Raw genomic sequence first — 24320 nt, 5'->3', positions numbered from 1 at the left:
CCTATGCAAACGTTTCCTGTAATTATACTATGGGAAGGCACACGGGTTCAACAATATTTATCTGTTCTAAGACTGCTTAGAATAACGTGAATGCGGGGACCACTCGCCTTTGGGACAAACGCTTGACCCATTCGGGTTTTTTTCCATGCATAAATTGTTGAAGTGATGGCAGCAGTCGTGTTTCCAAATCAGAGTTTTACAGTGCCTCAAGGCAAAAGGTCAAATAGTTTGTTTTGTGTCAGACTGTACTCAAAACATCTTTTGTTAATGAAATGCTGTACAGTAAGTACCTTCAAAGTATTCACAATGACCACAAGGCATCTTTGCTTTGAGGCTCTTGTAAGTATATTAGCCATTGCTGGTACAGAATGCTAAGCGTTTGTTTTTTTCCTTTTTTTTTTCTTTTTTTTTTTACGGCAGAATCCGCCAGTGATTTTGTATTTTTTTTTTGCTTGTTTTTTTTTTTTTTTTTTTTTTTTTTTTACGTCAGAATCCGGCAGTAAATTTTATTTATTTATTTAAGAATCCACTGGTGGGGGGAGAAGTGTTTTTTTGTTTGTTTGTTTGTTTGTTTGTTATTTTTTTATTATGTCAGAATCTGCCAGTGAATTTTATTTATTCATTTATTTATTTATTTAAGTGGGGTTTTTTTTTGTTGTTGTTGTTTTTTTTACTGTCAGCGGCCCGTTTCCACCGGTGAGGGATTTTTAAAAAATTTTATTTTTTATTTTTTTATACATTGTCAGAATCCAGCAGTGAATTTCATTTTGGTTTATTTTTATTTATTTATTTATTTATTTATTTATTTATTTATTTATTTATTTATTTATTTATTTAAGAATCCGCCAGGTGGTGGGAAAAGTGTTTTTTATTTTTGTTTGTTTTTTTAATTGAAGACCTTTTCTATCAAACCTCCATGCGGCAGCTTGCAGCCCTCCAACGGTGAGTCTTGACAGTCGACAAACATTAAGACCATGTTGAGTCTAAAAGTTGATTTTCTGAAAGTATTGTATAATTGTACTTGACATGTATTATAATGATTTGATTTGTGGTGTTATAACCCTAATATGCGACAAAATAGCCCAATACGTTGAAGCAAGGGTTGCACACACTCGACGGCTAACCAACTTTTTTTTTTTTTTTTAACTGCCGTGAATGGGCTTCCATAGGATGCACACTGCTGAATGCAGCTGTTTTCAAACATCTTCCAGGACCTTTCTCCCATTACTCCTTTTGTAGCACATCTTAATCGAAAACAGTGTTGCTGACATTTAGGCCGGGCCCGGTATGCGCTTGGCGAAGCTGGCGGTCGCCTGACTTTCCTTCCTCAAGTGGCCTTCATCCGCTTATCGCCCTTTCCAAAATGTTGAGAGCAGGAAACGTTTATGTCTTAAATGCTTCCTGCTTTTTTTTTCTTTTCTTTTTTTGGATGACTCATTTATTGATATTCAAGTGAATGTCGCAGCTTTTCCAACATGTCATTTCCAATTATGGAGCTGGAAATGCAGCATCTGTATTAACACCTCTTGCAAATAGAATTACTGACATTTCTGTCAATGCACCTGAGCGGCAGCTTGAAAAGCATTTTTGAAAAGTGCTTTATAAATAAAGTTGAGTTGAGCTGAGTTGAGTTTAGTGTGTTTTACACATAGAAGGGCCAGAACATGCCTTGTGTAAATTAAACTGCACAAAAAATTAACCACCAGAGGGTGCTAGAACTGCACAAATGGCAATCGACTTGACATTTTTAACAGATGGCTGCTTTTAATTAAAATCGTGATATGGCGACAACGATATTGTGGCAGTTTTAATATCACGATATCACGATATTGTCCATCATTACATCCCTAATGACAGCGTGATTGAATGGTTGCCGGTCTGTATAGAAGCCCTGTGATCGACTGTGACCAGCCCAGGGTGTGGTCAGCTGGGATATTAGCGCTTGTGTGTGTGTGTGTTTTGTTTTTTTTTCCCTCCAGTTACGTTGATGACCAGTCCAGGTTGTACCTTACATCTGTACCAAAGTGAGCCGGGGTAGCCTCCAGCTCAACCCGGATGAGAAAATTGATGGATGGCAAACAAAATGTGATTTCACAAGTCCTTCCTTGGTTGAGACTGTCATTTCCTCAACAATGTCGCAACAGTGGCAGACCGCGGAGAGAAACTCGGTCGTTAAAGCAACACTTCATCCAGACTCCACATCTGCTTTTCGTCCTGAGGGTTACGATGAAGGCGCTTGCTTACAGCATCCAGCTTCCTTGGCTGGATGAATTTTCAGTGTTGAACAGCATCACGGAACCGCGTTGTGACAGAATGTTCCGGATTTGTTTTCCTGCCTGCATGTCCGCGTTCAACTTTTCCTACCTGTAGTGCGCAGGCTTCCGTCACGTGGTTTCCCAGCTGGACTTTGTGTGATTCATCGTCATTTGCACGCTTGAGAGACGAGACGTGACGTTCCTTTCGGTCGCATGACTGGCAATCAATCAGTCGCTTCGTTTTCTGCTCAGCCTTTTCTCAGACGTAATCCAGCCGGAGCTACCGGAAAACGGCAATGAAACGTGGCTTTTCCTTTAAGAGGAATGTGGCACACTGTTGATGGATTTTGCAGGACTGGCCCACTCGAAGGCCGGTCTGGAGGCAGAAAATGAGCCTTCGTGAAATTGATTAGCACTCATCAGGTTTGTCTAGGACAGCCCTCCCATTACCGAAAAGACCACAGAGAAGCTGGACTCAAATAACTTGCGTTTACCACAGCCTGGCCATGCACTTAACACTGTCAAATTTGTGTTGACTTCTTCTTCTGCCGTCTGTTATTAAACGGTGTCAAGCTCACAACAGAGTTTGAGTGTGGAATGAAAATGATCCTGAAGGTGTGAGGCCCATCTTTGGCTCCTGGTGATGTCAAATGTCTCGATGGAGTCGAATGAAATCGGTTCGATCCCTGATTTTGGTGCTTGAGTGTTGCGGGTTTGTGCTGACTGGTCGAATCAACAAGCAAAAGAGAAATGTGAAGAACCCATCACTGCCAAGTGCTTTTCCATAGCTGACCACGCTGGTGTGATTTTCTTCCACTGGAAATGAAAGAAGGATGTTTTGTTTGTTTTTTTTTGTCCAGATAGACATGTGATAGGCAGTCTATTGGCTGGGAAAACCCTTTCAGCTGTCTTTCCACTGTCCCTCCACTCGAGAGGATGTCAGGACGCAAATGTATTTCCATTTCAGATTCCTTTGCGGGTCTCCCCTTTTTCCACAATTTAGAGCTAGTTAGTGTCCATATCTGTCCATTATGTTTGCTTTTGTGGACCAACTCGCGGCGCTTTTCCATGCTCGTCGTCTTACGGAGGGAATCCGTTTGGTTTTGGTTGAACCCAGCCGACCCTTTTGGGAATTGTCAGATTTCTTGGTCATGGTGTGGCCTTTGGCAGTAATCTTTGGGTGTTGCTTCAAACCAGTTGACATGAAGAGTTTTGGCACAACACACTGCAATTTGTTGGTTCCACTTTGGACTTAACGAGGCGATACTAACTGCTTTTTCTTTTCAGTCCTCTGTCTTTGTAAGAAGAGGATGTCACGGTAACTCATGGAAGCTGCCACACAATTTCGACTTGTCCAGCCATTTGTATCACATTTGATTTGTTGGTGGTACAATGAACTTTCAAGTTGTGTTGACCAAGAAGGTGGCTCTCTACCAGCACCTCTCTACCGTATTTTTAAACTTTTACAGTCTTGTGAATTTGCCTATTGGGGGTGGGGGTAGTCACAATTGAAGGAGCTGCTTGTTTACTGCATACTACTCCTACAACCGCTATACAAAGACAACTTCAAATGTACTATTTCCAAACCAGTACATATGTTACGCTACTGCCATGTTTCTACAGCCCCTATACTGTCAATCATTATAATGTGGCCAACTTGCTATGTCTTGAAAAGCATTCTGGGTGGGTGGGCATCTCTTGCTTTTGTCTACCCAAGCCATTTATGTGGTAATATGTGTGGCTTGAATGAAAACGATCGTAAATGTTGGATGGGCGTGCCATGTGTTTTGTAGAGCCGTTCTTGAATATTGGCAGATTTCATGTTGGAACCTTTTATAATAATAATATAATAATAATGATAACCAATCGGGCAATGGAAAGTTTCAGCAAAAATTGTTTTTGAGGTGGCAATTAGTGAAGCAGAATTCCCTGCAGACACTAACCTAGCTTAACCTGCATGTGACTCACATGAGGAAGGGACAAGTATGGCCTGTATGGGCTTCCCTGAAGTATTTCCATGTGCCAGGCTTGCTCATCTGGCGTATTTACTGTACGCTAAATGAAGAGAGCCTGGGAGTTATGTAACCAGAGAAAAATCAGCCGCTACATACTGTAATTGTGGGAATGCTGAAAGCTATTAGCATTCAGCTGAGCATTCAGCTATTAACATTCAGCTTTCAGCATTCCCACACAATTTATCCAGAAATTGTATTTAGTCTAGTTAGATTATTGTTATTTTGTTGTTCTTGTTGTCGTTTTTTAATACATGAAGGCTTTTGGTCGATTTTTGCTTGATGGCAACATTCAAGACCAAATGTTCCACATGTGAGAGTTTGAAAACACTAATGGTTTTTATATTTATTGGTATGAGCCTTTTTATTATTATTATTATTATTATTGAGTGGTCCTTATGCATGCCAGATCCGTCGCACCAGCATCTACTGAAACTCAACAGAAGTAGCCTCTCCCTCCCACAGCCCCTTGAATCAGTGGGTGCTGGTGTCTGTGGATCTCACTTTGCTTTATCTATCCTTCCCTCCTTCCTCTCTTTAGTTTTTCCTCTGGTCACTTGAGATCTCAATTTATTGGAAGTTTGAGGTTTCTGGGGTTGGCATAAGACTCTGGTTTTGTAACCACGCAGGAGGGGTTTTGTTGGTGCTGGATTTCACTTTGATGGATTGGATGTACTGGCTTCTATGGATCTCACTCTGCCTTATCGATCCTTCCCTCCTTCCTCTCTTTAGTTTTTCCTCTGGTCTCTTGAGATCTCGCTAAATTTGCTGGAATTTAGAGGCTTCCGGGGTTGGCGTAAGACTTTGATTTTGTAATCATGGGGAAGGCAGGAAGTGTTTGGTCGGTGCTGGATTTCACTTTGATTTATCTTTCTTTTCTCTTTATTTTTTTCTGACCTTTTCTCTCGTCTCCTGACCATTTAAACCTCACGACTGGCAAGATTCTGAAGTACCTGGTTAAGGCGAAGGGTAATGGGATATTTATAAGGCTTTAGGTGAATTAATGAGTATAAATGTATACGTATTTGCACGCACACGCACGCACGCGCACGCACGCACGCACGCACACACAAAAAAAAAAAAAAAAAGAGCAATGATGATAAGACGTTGAATCGGTAAGACTACCGAATGAACAATTCTGAGCTCTTAAAAAAAAAATAAAAATAAATATTATTATTATTGAAACCCTCATAAAGTGAATCCAAAAAGATTGTCTTATGTTCCCACCACAAGTGGATCTGTTTTCAACACCACACTAAGTCTCCAGCTTAGAAGAATAAGCAAACAATTGTCATGTGAGAACTCTTGGTTCTTACCTAAATTTTAATTGTTTAAAGCGATACAAGACTTGTGAAAAACTAACCAGCGCTTCCGTGAAATGGTTAATTACAACTCTTCCCTGAAAAATTTGTCAATTTATTCTGAACCACTATGATTTTACAGCACTTTTTATGAATATTTTTGCATTAAGTTACATTATCGGCCATCACGTGATGCGTAAAACACACATTGAAGCCGGTCGGCTCATAGCGAGTCGAAGCTGGGAACATCCGAGTGACTTTTACTCTGCTAGGCTAAGCTGTTGTGTGCTAAACACGCTTTAACCCACATCAGGAGTGGCAACTCCCGACCGCCTCACCCCCACACGGAATGACATGTTGAGGATTTTACTCTGGTCAGAATTGGCACAGTAATTGGGATAGAAGACGGTCTTTTTCGTGCCCATTACGTCAGCAAACTCCCATTGAAATGAGCGAAGGCGGCTTCCGTTTAGGCACGGGATACGTCATCACGATCACATGACCACAACAATGGCGTTCACCACGGTACGTTCGAATTTTGACACTTAATCGGTTTAAAAGAAAATTCAGGGAATAAGATGCCAGAGATATTTGCACTTTTATTTTTTATAGCAATGCCTAATCCAATACTGGAAAATGAGATATAAGTCTTGTATCGCTTTATAAGTTTGAGAGGAAGCTCTTTTCTGTTCTAGCATGAAGATTCCAATGTGAATGAGATTGAGGTGGACCAGTCCAAGACCTCACAAAAAGGTTCCTCTGGATGAACATTCCAGAAGAGTACAAGCTGGTAAAAATCCAGTCGTTTGTCACAGTACTTTTCCACTGTGCCTTCTGAGCAAAATGAGATAACAGATGTAACATTGTTGACTAATTCCCTCCCGCCAGAGAAGGTGATGGCGCATGTTTTTGTGGCTTGGGAATCAAAGAAGAAACACCTTTTAAACATAAAGAATTGGTAAAAAGTAAAGGACGGGAGCTCAAAGGGACATCTTTCGGGATGAATGATCAATTCCCAAGAGAGATAAACGAGCGGCAAAAAGTACTGTTTCCTATAATGAAACAAAATAGACAGGAGGGTAAACGGACTTCGATGGTCGTTGATAAATTATATATCGACGGCCAGCTATTCCGAAACCCAACCTCGACCTCTTGGCTGTTCTAACTGATAATTGGTAGAGCCGAGTATTGTGTGATTATTTGACGTATGTATATGTATGTGTATGTATATGTGTATATATGTATATGTATGTATATGTATATATATGTGTATGTATATGTATGTATATGTATGGATAATGGGTTACGAAACTGAGAATATGAATTTATATCATGTATAAGCTATATAATAATAATAATAATAATAATAATAATAATAATAATAATAATAATAATAATAATAATAATAATATAAAAATATATTCTTAAAAAAATATTTAAAAAAATCTTATAATAATAATAATAATAATAAAAATAATAATCTCGCTTAGGTCACTATTTACTGGTGTATTGTTATGTTGAATCCCCCACAGATTTCCTTCACACTCACTTCCCCCCTCGTTTCTTCACTATTATACTTATCTACTTGTTATCTCTCTCTTTATATAAATTATATAAATTGCCTAATTACTCTTGCTATCCTACAATATGTTAATATTAATAAGCAGCTCATATAGATGTATACATAAGACTGAGTCTATATTGCTTGTATGCAGAAATTGGTTCTGGTCTCCTGGAATGTGTGTGGCGCTCGCTCCCAGGCAAAAAGAATAAAAATTTTAGACCATCTCTCAAAATTTAAGGCAGATATTTGTCTCCTACAAGAAACCCACTTACAAAAATCAGAAGAAAAATTATTTATAGATAAAAATTTTAGTCAAGTTTACTCTGCCTCCTATAATAGTAGACAAAGAGGTGTCTCTATACTTATACATAAGAATTTATTCTTTACTCTAAATAATATAGTAACAGATTTAGAGGGCCGATATATTATTATCCAGGTAACTATATTTAATAAAGTATATACAATTGGTAATTTATATGCCCCAAATAATGATGACCCGGATTTTTTCCATGAATTTTTCTCTCGGTTACTCGATTTAGCAACAAATTCTACTATTATTATTGGAGGTGATTTTAACACGGTCTTGAACCCGTTAATAGATCGTTCTAATAATACGATATATACAAGGCGATTACGATCCGCTAAAGTAATAGATGAATATATGGAGGATTTTGGCCTCAGCGATGGCTGGAGACTTCAAAACCCAACTAAGAAGGAATTTACTTTCTTCTCTGCGGTGCACCGATCATTCTCAAGAATTGATTTTTTCCTTACAAATAATTCTATTGTTGATAAAACTGCTATAAAAATACATTCTATAATTATAAGTGATCATGCACCAGTCTCCCTCACTCTACAAATTGACTCTACCTTTAAACCTCCCCCGATATGGCGTTTTAACATCTCATTACTGAAAGACGTAGAGTTTGATAAAATTATTAGAAGGGAGTGGGCAGATTTTTTGGAAATAAATGACTCTCCAAATATATCTCCATCTCTTCTCTGGGAAGCAGGGAAAGCGGTAATTAGAGGGAAAATTATATCATATTCAACTTATAAAAAGAAACAGGATCAAAAATTAGAAAAATACCTGGAAGATAAAATTAAACTAACGGATGAATATGCATTAAACCCAAATAATCAAATATGGACGGAACTACAGAATATAAAAATACAGTTAGATAACATGTTATCTAAAAAGTCAGAGTTTATAATACAACAGTTGAGATATAATAATTTTGAATATAATAATAAATCAGGTAAATTTCTGGCAAATCAACTTCAACGGAATCGGAAAAAATCTCTTATAACGGCTATTAAAGATATACATGGTGAATGTACACAATCACCAGAAGAAATTAACCATATTTTTTATAACTATTATCGAAATCTATACTCAGAAATTAATAGACCTAACCCTGAACATATTGAGGTATTCCTAAATAGCTTAAATATACCTCAGTTATCTACTGAACATAAAGATATTCTAGATGCCCCGCTTACTATAGATGAGTTGTATCGTGCTTTAGACAGTATGCCTAATGGCAGAGCACCTGGTCCAGACGGCTTTCCGGCTATATTTTTTAAACATTTCTGGTTAATGTTTGCTCCATTATTTCTAAGAGTAGTAACTGAAATTAAAAGAAAAGGTGATATACGTCAAGATATGAATATAGCAGCAATTAAACTTTTATTAAAGCCAGAAAAAGACCCCACCCACCCGTCAAGTTACCGACCGATATCACTAATTAATACCGATATTAAAATTATCGCTAAGGCCTTGGCATCTCGACTAGAGACAGTAATCTCGACAATTATTCATAGCGATCAAACAGGTTTTATTAAAGGTCGTCATTCTACTAATAATATTGGGAGGCTTTTTAACTTGATTAGTATGTCACAGCGGTATGATAAAAAGGCAGTTGTTATTTCGCTGGATGCAGAAAAAGCCTTCGTTAAAGTTAACTGGTCTTTCCTCTTTGCTGTCTTAAATAAATTCGGCTTCGGGGAGTTATTCATTCAATGGGTCTCAATATTATATGATTCTCCTAAAGCTACAGTTACTACTAATGGGATTACTCCTTTATTATTTGCTATATTTATTGAGCCGCTTGCATTAGCTATACGTCAGGATAGACGGATCCAAGGAATCCACTCCGGGACAATAGAACATAAAATTAATCTATATGCCGAATTGCCGACGATATATTACTCTATTTAGAAGAACCTGCTATCTCGTTAGGGGAAGCATTTAACTTAATAACTAAATTCTCTCACTTATCAGATTACTCTATTAACTGGACAAAATCAACATTATTACCTATTACAGAAAATTCATGGAACCCTACAAGTCAGGATCCACACTACTCCTTTCCTACAGGTAATTTAAAATACTTAGGTGTTAAAATTTCACCTAAGTTAACTGAATTAACTTCTTTAAATTTTTTACCATTATTGGATAGTATCCGTAGTGATCTGGAGCGCTGGAATAATCTTCCGATCTCTTTAATAGGACGGATAGCTACTATAAAAATGAAAGTTTTACCAAAGATTAATTATTCATTTTCAATGATTCCATTTAAACCTACGTCTAACTGGTTCCAATCGCTGGACTCTGCTATCATAAAATTCTATTGTAATAAAAAAAAAAAGCCAAAATTAGTCTATCTACTCTTCAGGAAAGTAAATCTAAAGGAGGTTTAGAGGCACCAAACTTTATGTACTATTAATATAGCTAATCAACTACAATATCTTGTGCTATGGACACAACCCAACAGAGATACTAACTGTTGGTTGGAATTGGAGCAGAAGGATTGTAATAATCTTAGACTGTTAGACTTACTCTTTATTACAAAATCAATAAAACGACATAATTGTTTTAAAAACCCAATGATAGCCGCCACCCTGACTGCCTGGTGGAAGGCATTAGAAATTACAAACTCCCAATTGGCGCCCTGTGGGCTCTCTCCCATTTGGCATAACCCCGACTTTCAACTTAATAATCAGTCGTTCCATTTAAGCTTATGGGAGCAGAAAGGAATTACACACCTTCATCATCTTTTCTCAGATAATAAGTTTATATCGTATACAAGCTTGGTCCAAAAATATAAAATAAAAAACGGAAATTTCTTACATTATCTGCAAGTTAAAAGTATGGTTATGAAACAAATCCCAACACTTCAGGATACGGTCCAACTGCCTGTCTTAGCTAAAGATATTATAAAGCTTTCTCCAACAACAAGAAAGAAAATATCAAAAATATATAAGTTATTTTTATACACAAATAAAACGTATTTACCGACTTTAAAATGGGAAAAAGACTTGTCTATAGTTCCGGAACCAGACTTTTGGACCCAAATCTGTGAAAATGTATTTAAAATGACCAAACAGACAAATTTGCAACTTATCCAATATAAGATACTTCATAGAACATATATTACACAATATATGATGGAAAAAAAATGGGACTCTCTGACTCCGACATTTGTCTCCAGTGCTCACAAAACACTGCCGATACTTATCTTCATGCTTTATGGTCATGTACTCCAGTGCTGCATTTCTGGACTAAAATCTTGGAAAAGCTCGCTGATATATTAAACTGTAGGCTTCCTTTATCTCCAAGATTGTGTTTACTAGGTGACTTAACAATAACTGAGCTACCATGTAAACAATCTCAATCTATATTTATAGCCCTTACTATTGCTAAAAAAAATAATCCTTGTCAATTGGAAAAATAAACAATCTCTCAATATCGACCACTGGTTAAACTTACTAATAAATTATATCTCAATGGAAAAAATCTCTGCCTTAAATAAAAATCAAGTGTCAAGATTTAAACAAATATGGTCTATGTACATAGAATATTTTAATCTTAATTTGGCAACTTAATCCTGCCTAGATTCTGCCTGTTAACGAGAGCCACCACATCGTTACAACTTCTGTTTTCGCTGCTTCTGTATTTGGTATTTTGTATCTGTTGTTTTTATTTTTATATAGTCAGGAACCTAGTTGCTGCTAGTGGGCTCGAGCACACCACACTATACGACACTATACTCACTAACTCCTTAAGATTTATTTCTAGTGGGCACTAAGCATCAACACTTGGTGTTACTGCATGCTAATTAGTCAATTTTCTTGACGCCGTCCCCCGTGGTCGGGCAGGGGTAGCTCTGGGGTGGGGGGCGGGTGGGGTGGGGGGGCGCTGGGGGGCGGGCGTGCCACCTACACCCGCCGGGTTGGGTGAGGCCCCGCTGGTCGCTCCTCTTACTCACTTCACTAGTTTTGCACTATACACTTTGTAAATATACACATAGGGCACACAACACATTTCTTGGTGGGGTGGGGAAGGGTGGAAACACCGTCTTCACCCTTCAACTCCCCTCCAATTTTAATGCACTTCATGTCCAAGGGGAGGGGTGAGTTGGGGCGGGGAGCCATCAGAGGGGATGGACTGCAGTGCCTGGCAGCGCTGTGGTCCCCCCCATCTGTGTCCCTGCCCCACCACTTTGTCCCTCCATTTCCTTTTTTAATGCACCACGCATATACATATTCATTTTTTTGGGGGGATGCGGGTGTATCGGAGTAGGGGAAATTTTTTCCCTCTGCTCCGACTCACCTGCTCCCAATTTTAATGCACCACACGCACACACTTGTATATACACTGGGTGGGGCCACATTCACGGTGTAAGGGTAGAGCTCGCCAGTCGGCGAGCTGGCGGACTCAGTGACAGGGTTAGGTGTCACTAGTACGCTGGCTTCCTCCTCTGCTTTCCCCCCTCCCGCCGCTGTGCTCCTTTCGCACGGCTGGAGGTGGGGTGGGCACGTCTTCCCTCTCTGCGCTGCTGCCCAGTGCCGGTTTCCGGGGGGGGGGGGGGGGGGGGGGTCGGGGTGTGTTCGGGGGTTTGGGGGCCGGGGATGGCGGGGCCTGGGTCGTGGCGGGTGGCGGGTTTGGGTGGGGTGCGGGGGGGTCGTGGGGGGATGGGGGCTGGAGACCGGTGGGGCGCTGTGGGGGCCCGCCGGGCCTCGTTCTGCGGCCTTGGGCTCGGGGGTGTGGGCCGGGGCTGGGGCAGGGGTGTTCCGGGCGTCTGGGTCGGCTCGCCGACCGGTGTCCGCTCGGGTGGCTTGGGGGTGGCCTTGGTGCTGCCGCGGCCTGGGGATTCCGGGGGGGGGGCGGTGCTCGCTTTGCTGGACCGCGGTTGACGGCTTCTCTCTTTGGTGGTGGTCCTTATGCATGCCAGTTCCATCGCACCAGCATCTACTGAAACTCAAACAGAATTCGCCTCTCCCTCCCACAGCCCCTTGAATCAGTGGGTGCTGGTGTCTGTGGATCTCACTTTGCTTTATCTATCCTTCCCTCCTTCCTCTCTTTAGTTTTTCCTCTGGTCACTTGAGATCTCAATTTATTGGAAGTTTGAGGTTTCTGGGGTTGGCATAAGACTCTGGTTTTGTAACCACGCAGGAGGGGTTTGGTTGGTGCTGGATTTCACTTTGATGGATTGGATGTACTGGCTTCTATGGATCTCACTCTGCCTCATCGATCCTTCCCTCCTTCCTCTCTTTAGTTTTTCCTCTGGTCTCTTGAAATCTCGCTAATTTGTTGGAATTTAGAGGCTTCCGGGGTTGGCGTAAGACTTTGATTTTGTAACCATGGGGAAGGCATGAAGTGTTTGGTCGGTGCTGGATTTCACTTTGATTTATCTTTCTTTTCTCTTTATTTTTTCTGACCTTTTCTCTGGTCTCCTGACCATTTGAACCTCACGACTCTGGCAAGATTCTGAAGTACCTGGTTAAGGCGAAGGGTAATGGGATATTTATAAGGTTTTAGGTGACTTAATGAGTATAAATTTATACATATTTGCACGCAAACGCACGCACGCAAACGCACGCAAACGCACGCACGCAAACGCACGCACGCAAACGCACGCACACACAAAAAAAAACAAAAAAAACAACAACAAAAAAGCGCAATGATGATAAGACGTTGAATCGGTAAGACTACCGAATGAACAATTCTGAGCTCTTTTAAAAAAAAAAAAAGAAAAAAAAAAGAAAAAGAAAAAAAAGAAACACCTTAAGGAGGGGCAGAGGATGTGGTTGTCTTCCACTTGTGCCGTCATTGCCACGCTCGTGGGAATGACTGGAAGGAACATGTCCAGACAGAGCGTGGGTGTCTGTGGGGCCCCGTCCACGCAAACCTCTTCTCCCGGCGGCAAACATCCGCACCTTGCTGCTACCGACTGCTTCTCAGATATGTGCGAAACTGTTTCCGTCTGATCACTCATCACATGGTGGACGTGCGACTGCGAGTTCAACATTTTTCCCGTTAGTTGATTTTTCTTCCATCATCTTCCCGTATTCGTCACAAGATGAAAGGGGTTGGTGGGAAATTGAAAACAAATTCTTTTCTGTTTGGACAATGGGTGGGTCGTTGAGCCCACTGACGTCATGGTGGTCGCGCAACCGCCTGCTTATGGATGATGACATCAGATTTTAGAGTAAATTGTGACATTTGAAAAAAATAGACTTAAAACTGTTAAATGAGGAGAGAGTTACGCAATGGCCACAAGACATCAGGACCAACTCAGGCAGTTAACTTCAAGGGGCTTCTTGAACAATTCAGTAGTAAACTTACCTTTGCTGTGATCCGGAAAGCCTCTATTGCTGCATTTATTCACCCATTTTTCATCAAATGATGATTTCATCAAGCTCATTCCAAATTCATTTGTCAGCTCACTCATGTTTCAGTTCTGTTTTGTGGCCAACGGATATATCAGAGTTTGTTTTTTCCCAGTTCCGACCTGTAATCATTCGAGGCGACAGTAAACAAGTAAAACGGCGGATAGTGGTAAATTGTTTTTTATTTTGGTCCTCAAAACTCATGTTGACCTCTAGCAAACTTCTCGCAATTTTGCTTCCTTTAGTGTTTTTAATTTATTTCATCAGCATTTCATACAGTTGAGTAGTTGACCATATAATTATATGCAGAGAGATAGCGGCATACTGTCACATACGTTGTTACGTGAGGTTATGTTGAATTTTTATGAATGCAGAGAGCTATCTAGTTTTATACTCGAGTAAATTGTGTTTTACCATTCACGGTCTGTGTTTCTATTGTTGCCTGACGTCACTTGTAGTCCATCGGTGACGTCGGGGTCCTTTGTTTTTTTTTTCTGACTTCGCCAGTGGAATTTCCGAGTTCAAGGGGGCGTTCCGTACACACTTCCTGGTTTGAACTCGGAAAAGTCAGACTTCCGACCATCCTCGAATGCAGCATTTGTCTTGGCTCCATTTTGACCGGGCCTTCCTCCCCAGTGCTCTGACCCGTTAGCATCTCCGGGTTCCAAGCAGAGCAAGCCTCATGAAACAAACAGTTTGTTTTCGATCAAGTTCAAGTCCATGCTGATTTGGATCACTGTGTAAATTGAAGTTTGTTTGTATGTTTGTTTGTTTTTTACCTGGAGATAATTTACCATAACATGCAATCTGTCTTTGCGGTACGCATACTTGTGAATAAACGGTGCAATTGTGTTAGATTGCTCCAGATAATTGCAAAAAACGTCGACACTTTGTAATCTTGTTTACTTCACACGCCAGTGGGTGATGTCCTTTCAAGACTGGAAAAGTCCCTCTTTAGATTACCGTCTCATTTACAGTCATATCAGATACACCAATGGGCGTTGAGAAACCACAGGGACGAGGTCACGTATTGATGTTTCATTCACTTCAATTGTCCAACATATGAGCAACAAACGTTGTTTGCGGTCTGTGCAGTGGGTCCAAACCCATCCGAGTAAGCTGTGGTCTTCCACCACCAGCTTCCCAGAACCTCACTCATTTTTTCTCATGTGTTTATAAACCCAATGCTCACTTGCCTTAAGTTGAAAGATTCACCGCTATGTGTACAAGGCTGCCGTTCTGGACACCACGTCCGCATGAGCTGCACTTGCAAAGGAGGAATTTTCCGCTCTTGGTTTTCTCTAAATGCGGTCAACACCGCATCAGTCTTACTGTCTATTTAAAGTGTCAAACGTTCCTACTGAGCAGGACGTTCTATTCCCAGTTGTTCACGTGTTGGTGTGAGATTGGAATGGTGACCTTGAACAACTCGATCGTCCGTGCATTCCTACGGGAATTTTGGTCTTTTTGTTACCGATTATGTTTGCATTTGTAAAACATTTCCCAGGGATTGAGAAGTGGGTGCCCACTGATTCAGTCGAGGCTGGTGTCTGTGGATCTCAAATCTGCTTCGTCTGTCCGTCCTTCCTTCCTTCCTCTCTTTGGTTTTTCCTCTTGTCTCTTGGGGGTCTCCTTGGTCTGGTGGAGTTTGGAGGTTTCTGGGGTTGGTGAAGGATTCTGGTTTTGTGGCCGTGTGGGTGGCAGGTGGTGTCTTTTGCTTTTCTCCGTCTTTCTTTCCTTTGAGCTTTTCTCTGGTCTTTTTTTTTTTTTTTTTTTTTTTTTTAACTATTAGTTTATTATCTGTTCTCATTGCTGCTGGACATGTACATTTCCCAGAGGGAGCCATCCCAAAGGGATCATTAAAGTCAAGCCTAAGTCTATGTCTCCTGACTTTCTGAACTTCACGACTCTGGCGAGACTCTGACGTATCCAGTTAAGATTAAGTGAATGGGATTTTTATTTGGTTTCAGGTGAATTAATGAGCCCAAATCCACACACACGTGCACAAATGTGCATATACGCACATTGAAAAAAATAAAAAAAATAAAAATAAAAAAAAATAAAAAAGCAATGATGATGATATGTTGAATTGGTAAGACTGCCGAATGAACAATACTGAGCTCTCAATAAAAAAAGGGGAAAAAAAGAAAAGTGAGTGCCCAAGCGCCTTCCAAGGTGTGCGCCAAATGAAAAGTGGACTAATAAAGCAAAGTTGTGTTTCTCTTCAGGTTACAAGCCCTTCCTATCCTGTGGTGGTGAAGATGGGCCACGCTCACTCTGGCATGGGCAAGGTGAGATGCAATTGTTGTTGTAAGGCGAGCGTAATAGTGTGATGGCCATGCATGCGTCCAATGCTGTGATAACATCTGTGATGACCAGCTCCATTTATCATAGTTCAGTTTGGACAAATTGCTACAAATGAGTGGTCTTTCCTTGCCAAAATCAGCTGTGTTCATTCTTTGCACTGATATTTGATGCAGTAAGCAATCTGTAATGGTCATGAAGACCAAACTTTAATAATTCATTTTTACATGACCGACATAGAAATTCTACGCTTGTTTTCTCAATGCAAGACCGAGAGCTTGCTCTGCCCTGATGCACTTGAGTTTTGCAGCGGGGAGACCCTTCCCATGCATTCGTGTCTGCTTGGGCTGGGTTTCCTTTTCCAGGAGCTGGACAGCATATAGAGTTTCCCCCAAAGTTATGTAAGGACGACGCTGTGCCCTTGTAGAATGGGGACCTCGTTTGACCCCCTGAGATCCTCGCAAATCCGTGACAGGAAACAAGCACATGTGGGATGCAGACATCGATATCACTCTTAATCCAGTCATAAACCTTGTAAAGGTCGAGTGAGACAGTTAGAAATTGTCTTTAAAACGTTTGTGTGCATTCTGACAGTGTTACAATGCAACACAATACTGTATATTGTTATTGTTTTTGCTTATCGTAATCATTTGATTGATATAGTCCTGTATGATGCAAGAAGTTGTATACTCCTAAAAACTGTATTGTTGCTATAGTGAGCTTGTGTGGTCACAATCACTTCCAACTAATAAGCACATATCTTAATGATATCCTTGTCACACTTAGACACTTGTCTTTCAAATGTGCAACAACAAAAAAAGCCATCACAAATTCATATTTGTAGAAATGTGTGAAAAGTGCAGTGACAAAGTGCTTTTTTTTTTTTTTTTTTTTTTTTTTTTTTAACATGTATGGCACTTGTGTTGCCATGACGTAATTTCTCCCTGCGTCTGCTACTTAATTGCTTAATTGGAACGACGTGACGTAGTTCAAAGCCACACCATGTGCAAACGTTTCCAACCTGAGCACCTTCATTAACTCATCTGTGTACAAGTGTGAACTTCCTATGGCATATCCAGCAGAGCACTACCGGCATTTTTTTGGGGGGGGTGCGTGCGTGCGTTCTAATTAGTGGCGTCTGGCTCAAAACAGATCAAAGTGGAAAACCAGCAGGACTTCCAGGACATCACCAGCGTGGTGGCGCTGGCCGGGACCTACGCCACCACCGAGCCCTACGTCCAGTCCAAGTACGACATCCGCATCCAGAAGATCGGCAACAACTACAAGGCTTACATGTAAGATGCTTCCTGTCGGACTGGAAACAATGTGTTCTTAATCGTTAGTCCCCTTCCTTCCTCGAACCCTCGCAGCTGTTTTATTTGTTCAAGTCTTATCTCCGTTTCCTGACAACCCCACTGTGACAGAACGTCGTTTGCAAGGCTAATTAATGCTAACAAACAAGCATGGGCCATTCTCATTCTTTTCAAGATGCAAAAAGTTGTGAGTGAGTCAGTGTTGAAGCATTTCGCTGTTACGTTTCAGGAGAACCTCCATTTCGGGGAACTGGAAGGCGAACACGGGTTCGGCCATGTTAGAGCAGATCGCCATGACTGACAGGTAAGCCTGAATGAACCTTACAAGTAACGGTGTTAAGTGCTGATCTCTAAATCACAGTGATAATCCCCCTTTGAGGGTGTTTGTAATTCCAAAATCTATACACTCATTATGACAGTTGGTTTGCAGTAGACTGCATCTCACTCAGACGTGCTCGTTTCGTGTAATCCAAAAATCGTCTGGAATGTTCTAATAATATGAATAATACTACAGTACTCATCACCATTATAGTTCATAACATTAAGCAGAAATCTGTGAGTAATCAACGTGTACTGTACTCATAGGTGTACTTAATGTGTGCCACTCGATCCATATTCTGACGCTTTGATCAGTTTGATGCGTCATGGTGTTCCAGATACAGACTGTGGGTGGACTCGTGCGCAGAGATGTTCGGCGGCCTTGACATATGCGCAGTGAAGGCTGTGCATGGAAAAGACGGCAATGACTACATCATTGAGGTCAGTTTTACTTCCGGAATAACCCTTTCAGCATCCCTGCCAGCTTATGTAGTGGTGGTGATGAATGAGAAAACTCACCGAGGCCTCACTTGTGGCGTCCCAAAAGGCCAAGTCAGAGCAGTTTTTCTGTTTCACACTGAACAAAAAGGAAGTTATATGAAGGAGCACGCTATCAAAGCCTTGAAAAGAACGATGAGTCCCCTTGGTAGCCCAAACACGATAACGGGCGAATGAAAATAAGCTGCATCTTCATATAAACTATTCAGCCTGATATATAGAATAAAGGCCACTTTTTAAGGGTAACAAAACACGTACTACACTTACAAGAAAACATTGGAAAGTGCATTGAATCATTGAATGTTTACACTTTATTTCAGAACGTTTTTTTTACCATTAACTAATTCCCACGCAGCCATTTTGACTGAAGCAACCCCGTTTTACTGGATTTTGACTGAGATTGCATGGCCCACAGAATATTGTGTTCTATCGCTCTAAAAACATGGAACATACCAAAAGAAAGAGTAGCGTCTCTTCTTTCATCAGGAAAAAAAGAATTTTTCTATCTGTTTCCGTTTTGCAGTAATTAGCATTAGAATATAGCTAAGTTTCATCATTATTCACAAATCTGTTTAGAATTGTGGGGAAACAGCTTGTTTTCATCATGGCCCTGGTTGATCTGTCATACTCTGCTGCCACCTGCTGGCCGTTTTTGTAGTTACTACCATTTTTTTAACCGTTCACTGCAGTTGGGAGGCTGCATCAAAGCCTTCTGTATGCTCTAGCATTAAAAAAAAAAAAAAAAAAAAAAAAAAAATGAAAACGTATAAATATGTCTTTGGGACACTTAATACATTAAAAATAGAACATAATTATACGTTCTTGGGAGCAAATTAGTTAATACCTTTAAAAAGTAATTTTTCTACTTGCTGTCGACTGATGATGACATCACCTGTGCTGAGAAAGTAGGTAACGGCCAATCATGGCTCACCTGTTTTGTGGGTTTGGTCAGCAAACTGATCCATGATTGGTCGTTACCTACTTCCTCAGCACAGGTGATGTCATCATCAGTCGACAGCAAATAGAAAAATTTCTTTTTAAAGGTGTTAATTGGATGTGAAAAACAATGAAGTTACCACGTTAATTATAGACAAAATATGAACAAGCATGCCTTTAAGTTATTTTCCATTTAGCAATTTTACTTAGGCAACATTAGAATGCCATGTTGCATATTTATTGAAATTCTCCTCAGAGTTGATAAGAAAGTTGGTGCCGAAAAAAATAAAGTTCAATATTTTATGATGGGGGGGGGGGGGGGGGGGGGGGGAATGTTAACTGTAGCAAGGAAAGAAGAGGGCGGATCTTACTCTGAAGAGCAGCAGCTGTACACTATTATCAGTGATTGTTTTTTTTTTTTTATCATCTGAGGAAAGGGGCTCATCTGACATGTCCATATTTAGTCTGACAGCGTGACATCACATTTTCACTATCTGTGTCCAGAGGGTGAGGTCAACAGTGAGAGGGTTCCGCCCCCATCCTCTTTGCATTAACTTGAAACTATTTCGGGAAAACGTGCAAGCGGCTTCACTGACTGAGAATGTTCTTCCGCCACCTCCTTCTTTTGAACTTGTTGATCTGCCCGAGTCTCTCAGCATGATGGAATGTAATCAAGCGTGGCAGGCAACATCCGTCCGTCCATCCGTCATAGTTGGAATCCGCTTTTTTGTTCCAGACTAGAACGTCAACCGTGACGCTTCTCCCTTGTGGCTAAAATCCTTTCAAGCATCCGTATTTAACATTTGAGCATTTTGAAAACGGTTGTCAGCCTTCCTCCCTGTAAATCCATGTTCTGTATTGGACCTTCGCAAATGTTCTCATAAATGCTTGAACATTCCATTAAGTGTTTTTGATGTGCGTCTAACAGTTATTCATTCAGATTAAAGGGACATACTTTACTTTGATATACTGTATATTAGGAGTGTGACAATATATCTATATTGCGATAAATTGTGATACTTTGTCTCCCGATAGATTATCTATACATCTACACAAGTATCGCAATATTTGTATATATATATATATATATATATATATATATATATATTTTTTTTTTTTTTTTTTTTTTTTTATTGTGAGTTTGGTCATGTGACGTTCGCAAGCTGAGTCGTGATTGGCGGGTTACCTGAGGCTTGAGCAACTGTGATGTCATTCTCAGTCGACAGCAGGTGGCAAAATGGCCGCCCCCTGAGGTTGATAAAAGTGGGTGGATTTTGCTGCTTAACTCATATTCCACAAACTCAATTATCATCCAAATGCCGTTTTTAGACCAGTGGGGCTGTATAGAGCATAATCTTGTCAAAAACATTTTTTTTGGGGTTGAGTGTTAGGTGTGCTATGATTCTTGGTCCTTGGGATAAAACGTTTTAATTGTGGAAAAAATTACGACTATGAGTGAAATTGTGAAATGTGGCTGCTCTAAAACACATCTGAAAACATAACTAGCATTTTCAGTGCAGCTTTTCTTTTTTTTTCCATGCGTATGTTTTTATTTTCATTCATTAGTGAGTGAGTAATTCCCTCCATGAAGCAAGCGACTTAGGTGCCTGCACAAGACGCTCCCCGTTGCGCCGAGTGAACTTTCCCATGCAGCAGGCGGGCGACGTTGTCCAGACACAACAGCTCAATTAAAGAGCCGAACAACACCCTTGTGCTTCCTGAGCCGAAAAAAAGGGGCCAGTGGCCAGTGCCGGCCGCTCTCTCTCGCACTGGATGACTTTTGGATCCGAATAAATCAGCAGGGTGGATCCCCGGCCTGCTCAGGCTACCACCGCGCCGCACACCATTTGAAGTGCCACCGCGTGCTCATGACTCAACTCGCCAAAACAGCGTGCCACACCCTCACTGCGCCAAATCCCTGCCAGGAGGAAAACAGGGATTAAAAAGGGGGAGAGAAATTGCAAATTGGCCACTACGTGCAGCCATGCGTTTTCTTGAGCACTTGTTTTGATTGACAACATAGAAAATGTTCAAAGAAAAATATCAAGAAAAAACCCAAGGTATCTTGTATAAAGCCAAAGATATTCTGAACTAGACTAAGTGCAATTTCTGGAGAAATTGCGTGGGAATGCTGAAAGCTAACACTAATCGTTGAATGCTATGATTTGAATGCATGTGGAATGCTTATGAAGTAAATTGAGAGATACATTTTGAAAATATGACCTCCTGATTACTGGGCAATGAACTTTACCAACTGTGCCACCGAGCAGTATCAGACACCTGGTAATGATAAGTTATATGTGTGGAAGTGGGCGTGAAAAGTGATACTTGGGAAAAAGTTCAATGTCTGTCCCATTGAAAATGAATGGGGGAAAGTTTATATTAAACGTTAAAATGTGCAAGTAATAATGTAAGTAATGTGGAATCAGACGATATATATCCCGGGTGGCGTGAATTTTTGCAGCTAGTTGAAATTCGAACAGTGTAAATTGGAAGTATTATGTGGCAGAAAAAAATATGGAGAATAAAAATTACAATAACATGTTGGAATGCTTCAGCATTCCCACAATAAGAAATAATTGTATACATTATATTGTACATACGGTAGTTACTGCCAAACCTGATTTAATGTGTCAAAATATGGGGAAACACATACAAAACTGACACACAAACCGTCTTTAGATTACAAAAAAGAGCCATACGAAGAACTAATCACTCTCATTATATAGATCCAACAAATCTGTTATTCATTAAATTAAATACTCTCAAATTCTATGACCTTGTCAAATTTAAAACGGCTCAAATAATGTACAAAGTCGGGGTGTAACGATATCCAAACATCACGATATATCACAATATGAAGGTCATGATACGACAGTTATCACGATATTGTGGGGTGGTTGGCAATACGAAAAAAAAAAAGAGCTCATACTAAAAAAAAACCCAAATAAACACACACACAATATTGTGCTTTTGTATTATAAAAATATTATAAATATTACATATAAAATATATAGAAATATAATATATAATATTATTGAGGCACTTACTTGCTAATGCAAGCACACATTGAGTTCCTTCACATATTGACTCGGTTCTGTCACGGTGGGGGTGTGATGGACGGACCCAGAGGCGGAATAAATAGGCAGGGAGAAGTGGACTGACAGCAACTAGAATGACTTTATTGACTGTGGTGGGGAAGGACGGGACGAGACTGAAGTGGAGAAGACTGGGCTGGACGTGTACCCAGATCATGGCGAGGACTTGGCGTTGCGTGAGGCAGAGACTTGGCGTGAGGCAGAGACTTGGCGTGAGGCAGAGACTTGGCGTGAGGCAGAGACTTGGCGTGGCTGACGTTGATGACTTGGCGTGGCTGACGTTGAAGACTTGGCGTGGCTGACGTTGAAGACTTGGCGTGGCTGACGTTGAAGACTTGGCGTGGCTGACGGTGAAGACTTGGCGTGGCTGACGGTGAAGACTTGGCGTGGCTGACGGTGAAGACTTGGCGTGGCTGACGGTGAAGACTTGGCGTGGCTGACGGTGAAGACTTGGCGTGGCTGACGGTGAAGACTTGGCGTGGCTGACGGTGAAGACTTGGCGTGGCTGACGGTGAAGACTTGGCGTGGCTGACGGTGAAGACTTGGCGTGGCTGACGGTGAAGACTTGGCGTGGCTGACGGTGAAGACTTGGCGTGGCTGACGGTGAAGACTTGGCGTGGCTGACGGTGAAGACTTGGCGTGGCTGACGGTGAAGACTTGGCGTGGCTGACGTTGAAGACTTGGCGTGGCTGACGTTGAAGACTTGGCGTGGCTGACGTTGAAGACTTGGCGTGGCTGACGTTGAAGACTTGGCGTGGCTGACGGTGAAGACTTGGCGTGGCTGACGGTGAAGACTTGGCGTGGAAGACTTTGTAGACTTGGCGTGGAAGACTTTGTAGACTTGGCGTGGAAGACTTTGTAGACTTGGCGTGGAAGACTTGGCAAATGGTCAAATGACACCACTGTGACAAAGCATGCAGACAACAGCAAACAATGCTCCCACACCCGCGTGAGACAAACACCACTCCCTTATACCAACACTAATGACAATAACCGGACACACCTGGGAGACACAGCAGGGAGGGGGAACCAATCAGCACTACACATCAGGAAGGGAAGACACAAGCAGGTGGACAAGGTTAACATAACGAGACTGGGGGAGAAGACCGGAACACCAACAACCAACACTCACCAAAATAAAACAAAAACCCAACCCAAAAACCGAAACCTGACAGTACCCCTCCACCAAGGGACGGCTCCCAGACGTCCCAAACACAAAACAAGCCAAAAAAGGGGAGGGCGGGGACGGGAACGGGAGCAAAACACAGCCCTCAACCAGGGTAGGAATAGGAGGACACAAGGGGGCGAAAAACGGCCTCACACAATGCCATAAACTCCGCATCCGGGGGTGGCCCAGGAGGAGGCAAAATCATCGGCCCAGAGGGCTGAAACTGGGGTGGCTCCGCCAAGGGCCGGTCCCCGTGGTGGGCCCGTCTTCTGCGCCGCCTGGCGCTAGGTCCCGGATCGGCCACCATGACCGCACTGCTTGGGGCGGACACCAGGCCCGGAGACTTTGATCGGGGCAGAGACGAGGAAGCCGGGGATTTGACCTGGGGCAGAGACGAGGAAACTTGAGACTTTGGCTGGGGCTGTGATGAGGAAGCTGGGGATTTGACCTGGGGCAGAGACGAGGAAACTTGAGACTTGACTTGGGGCAGAGATGAGGAAGCGGGAGAAGGCGGCAACTCTGCCGTGACGAGGGGACCTGATATGCCAATTGGCCGCGACGAGGGGACCTGAGACGCCAGGGGCTTAGGCTGCACAGGCGCTGCGGCCAGGGGCTGCGGAGGCAGCGGCACAGGCGTTGCGGCCAGGGGCTGCGGAGGCAGCGGCACAGGCGTTGCGGCCAGGGGCTGCTGAGGCAGCGGCACAGGCGTTGCGGCCAGGGGCTGCTGAGGCAGCGGCACAGGCGTTGCGGCCAAGGGCTGCGGAGGCAGCGGCACAGGCGTTGCGGCCAAGGGCTGCGGCGGCAGCGGCACAGGCGAAGCGGCCAGGGACTGCGGCGGCAGCGGCACAGGCGAAGCGGCCAGGGGCTGCGGCGGCAGC

At 42.1% G+C, this 24320-nt stretch overlaps 1 protein-coding gene across 3 annotated transcripts in view; it reads left to right on the top strand.

The window, feature by feature from the left end:
- Positions 1–24320, top strand: part of syn3 (synapsin III) — a 138693-nt gene that overhangs the window by 82844 nt on the left and 31529 nt on the right. For all 3 annotated transcript variants that reach the window (XR_013279024.1, XM_077499936.1, XM_077499935.1), the window contains exons 7-10: positions 16036–16098; positions 17264–17406; positions 17654–17728; positions 18081–18183. Coding sequence is in view for 2 of the 3 variants with exons in the window: in XM_077499936.1 (XP_077356062.1) it covers positions 16036–16098; positions 17264–17406; positions 17654–17728; positions 18081–18183 (384 nt within the window). In the remaining variant the exon portion in view is untranslated. The remainder of the gene's footprint in view (positions 1–16035; positions 16099–17263; positions 17407–17653; positions 17729–18080; positions 18184–24320) is intronic.

Source organism: Festucalex cinctus, chromosome 16, assembly GCF_051991245.1.
Source record: "Festucalex cinctus isolate MCC-2025b chromosome 16, RoL_Fcin_1.0, whole genome shotgun sequence".
In the NCBI taxonomy this organism is placed as follows: Eukaryota; Metazoa; Chordata; class Actinopteri; order Syngnathiformes; family Syngnathidae; genus Festucalex; species Festucalex cinctus.
This window is presented reverse-complemented; position numbering and strand designations above follow the sequence as displayed.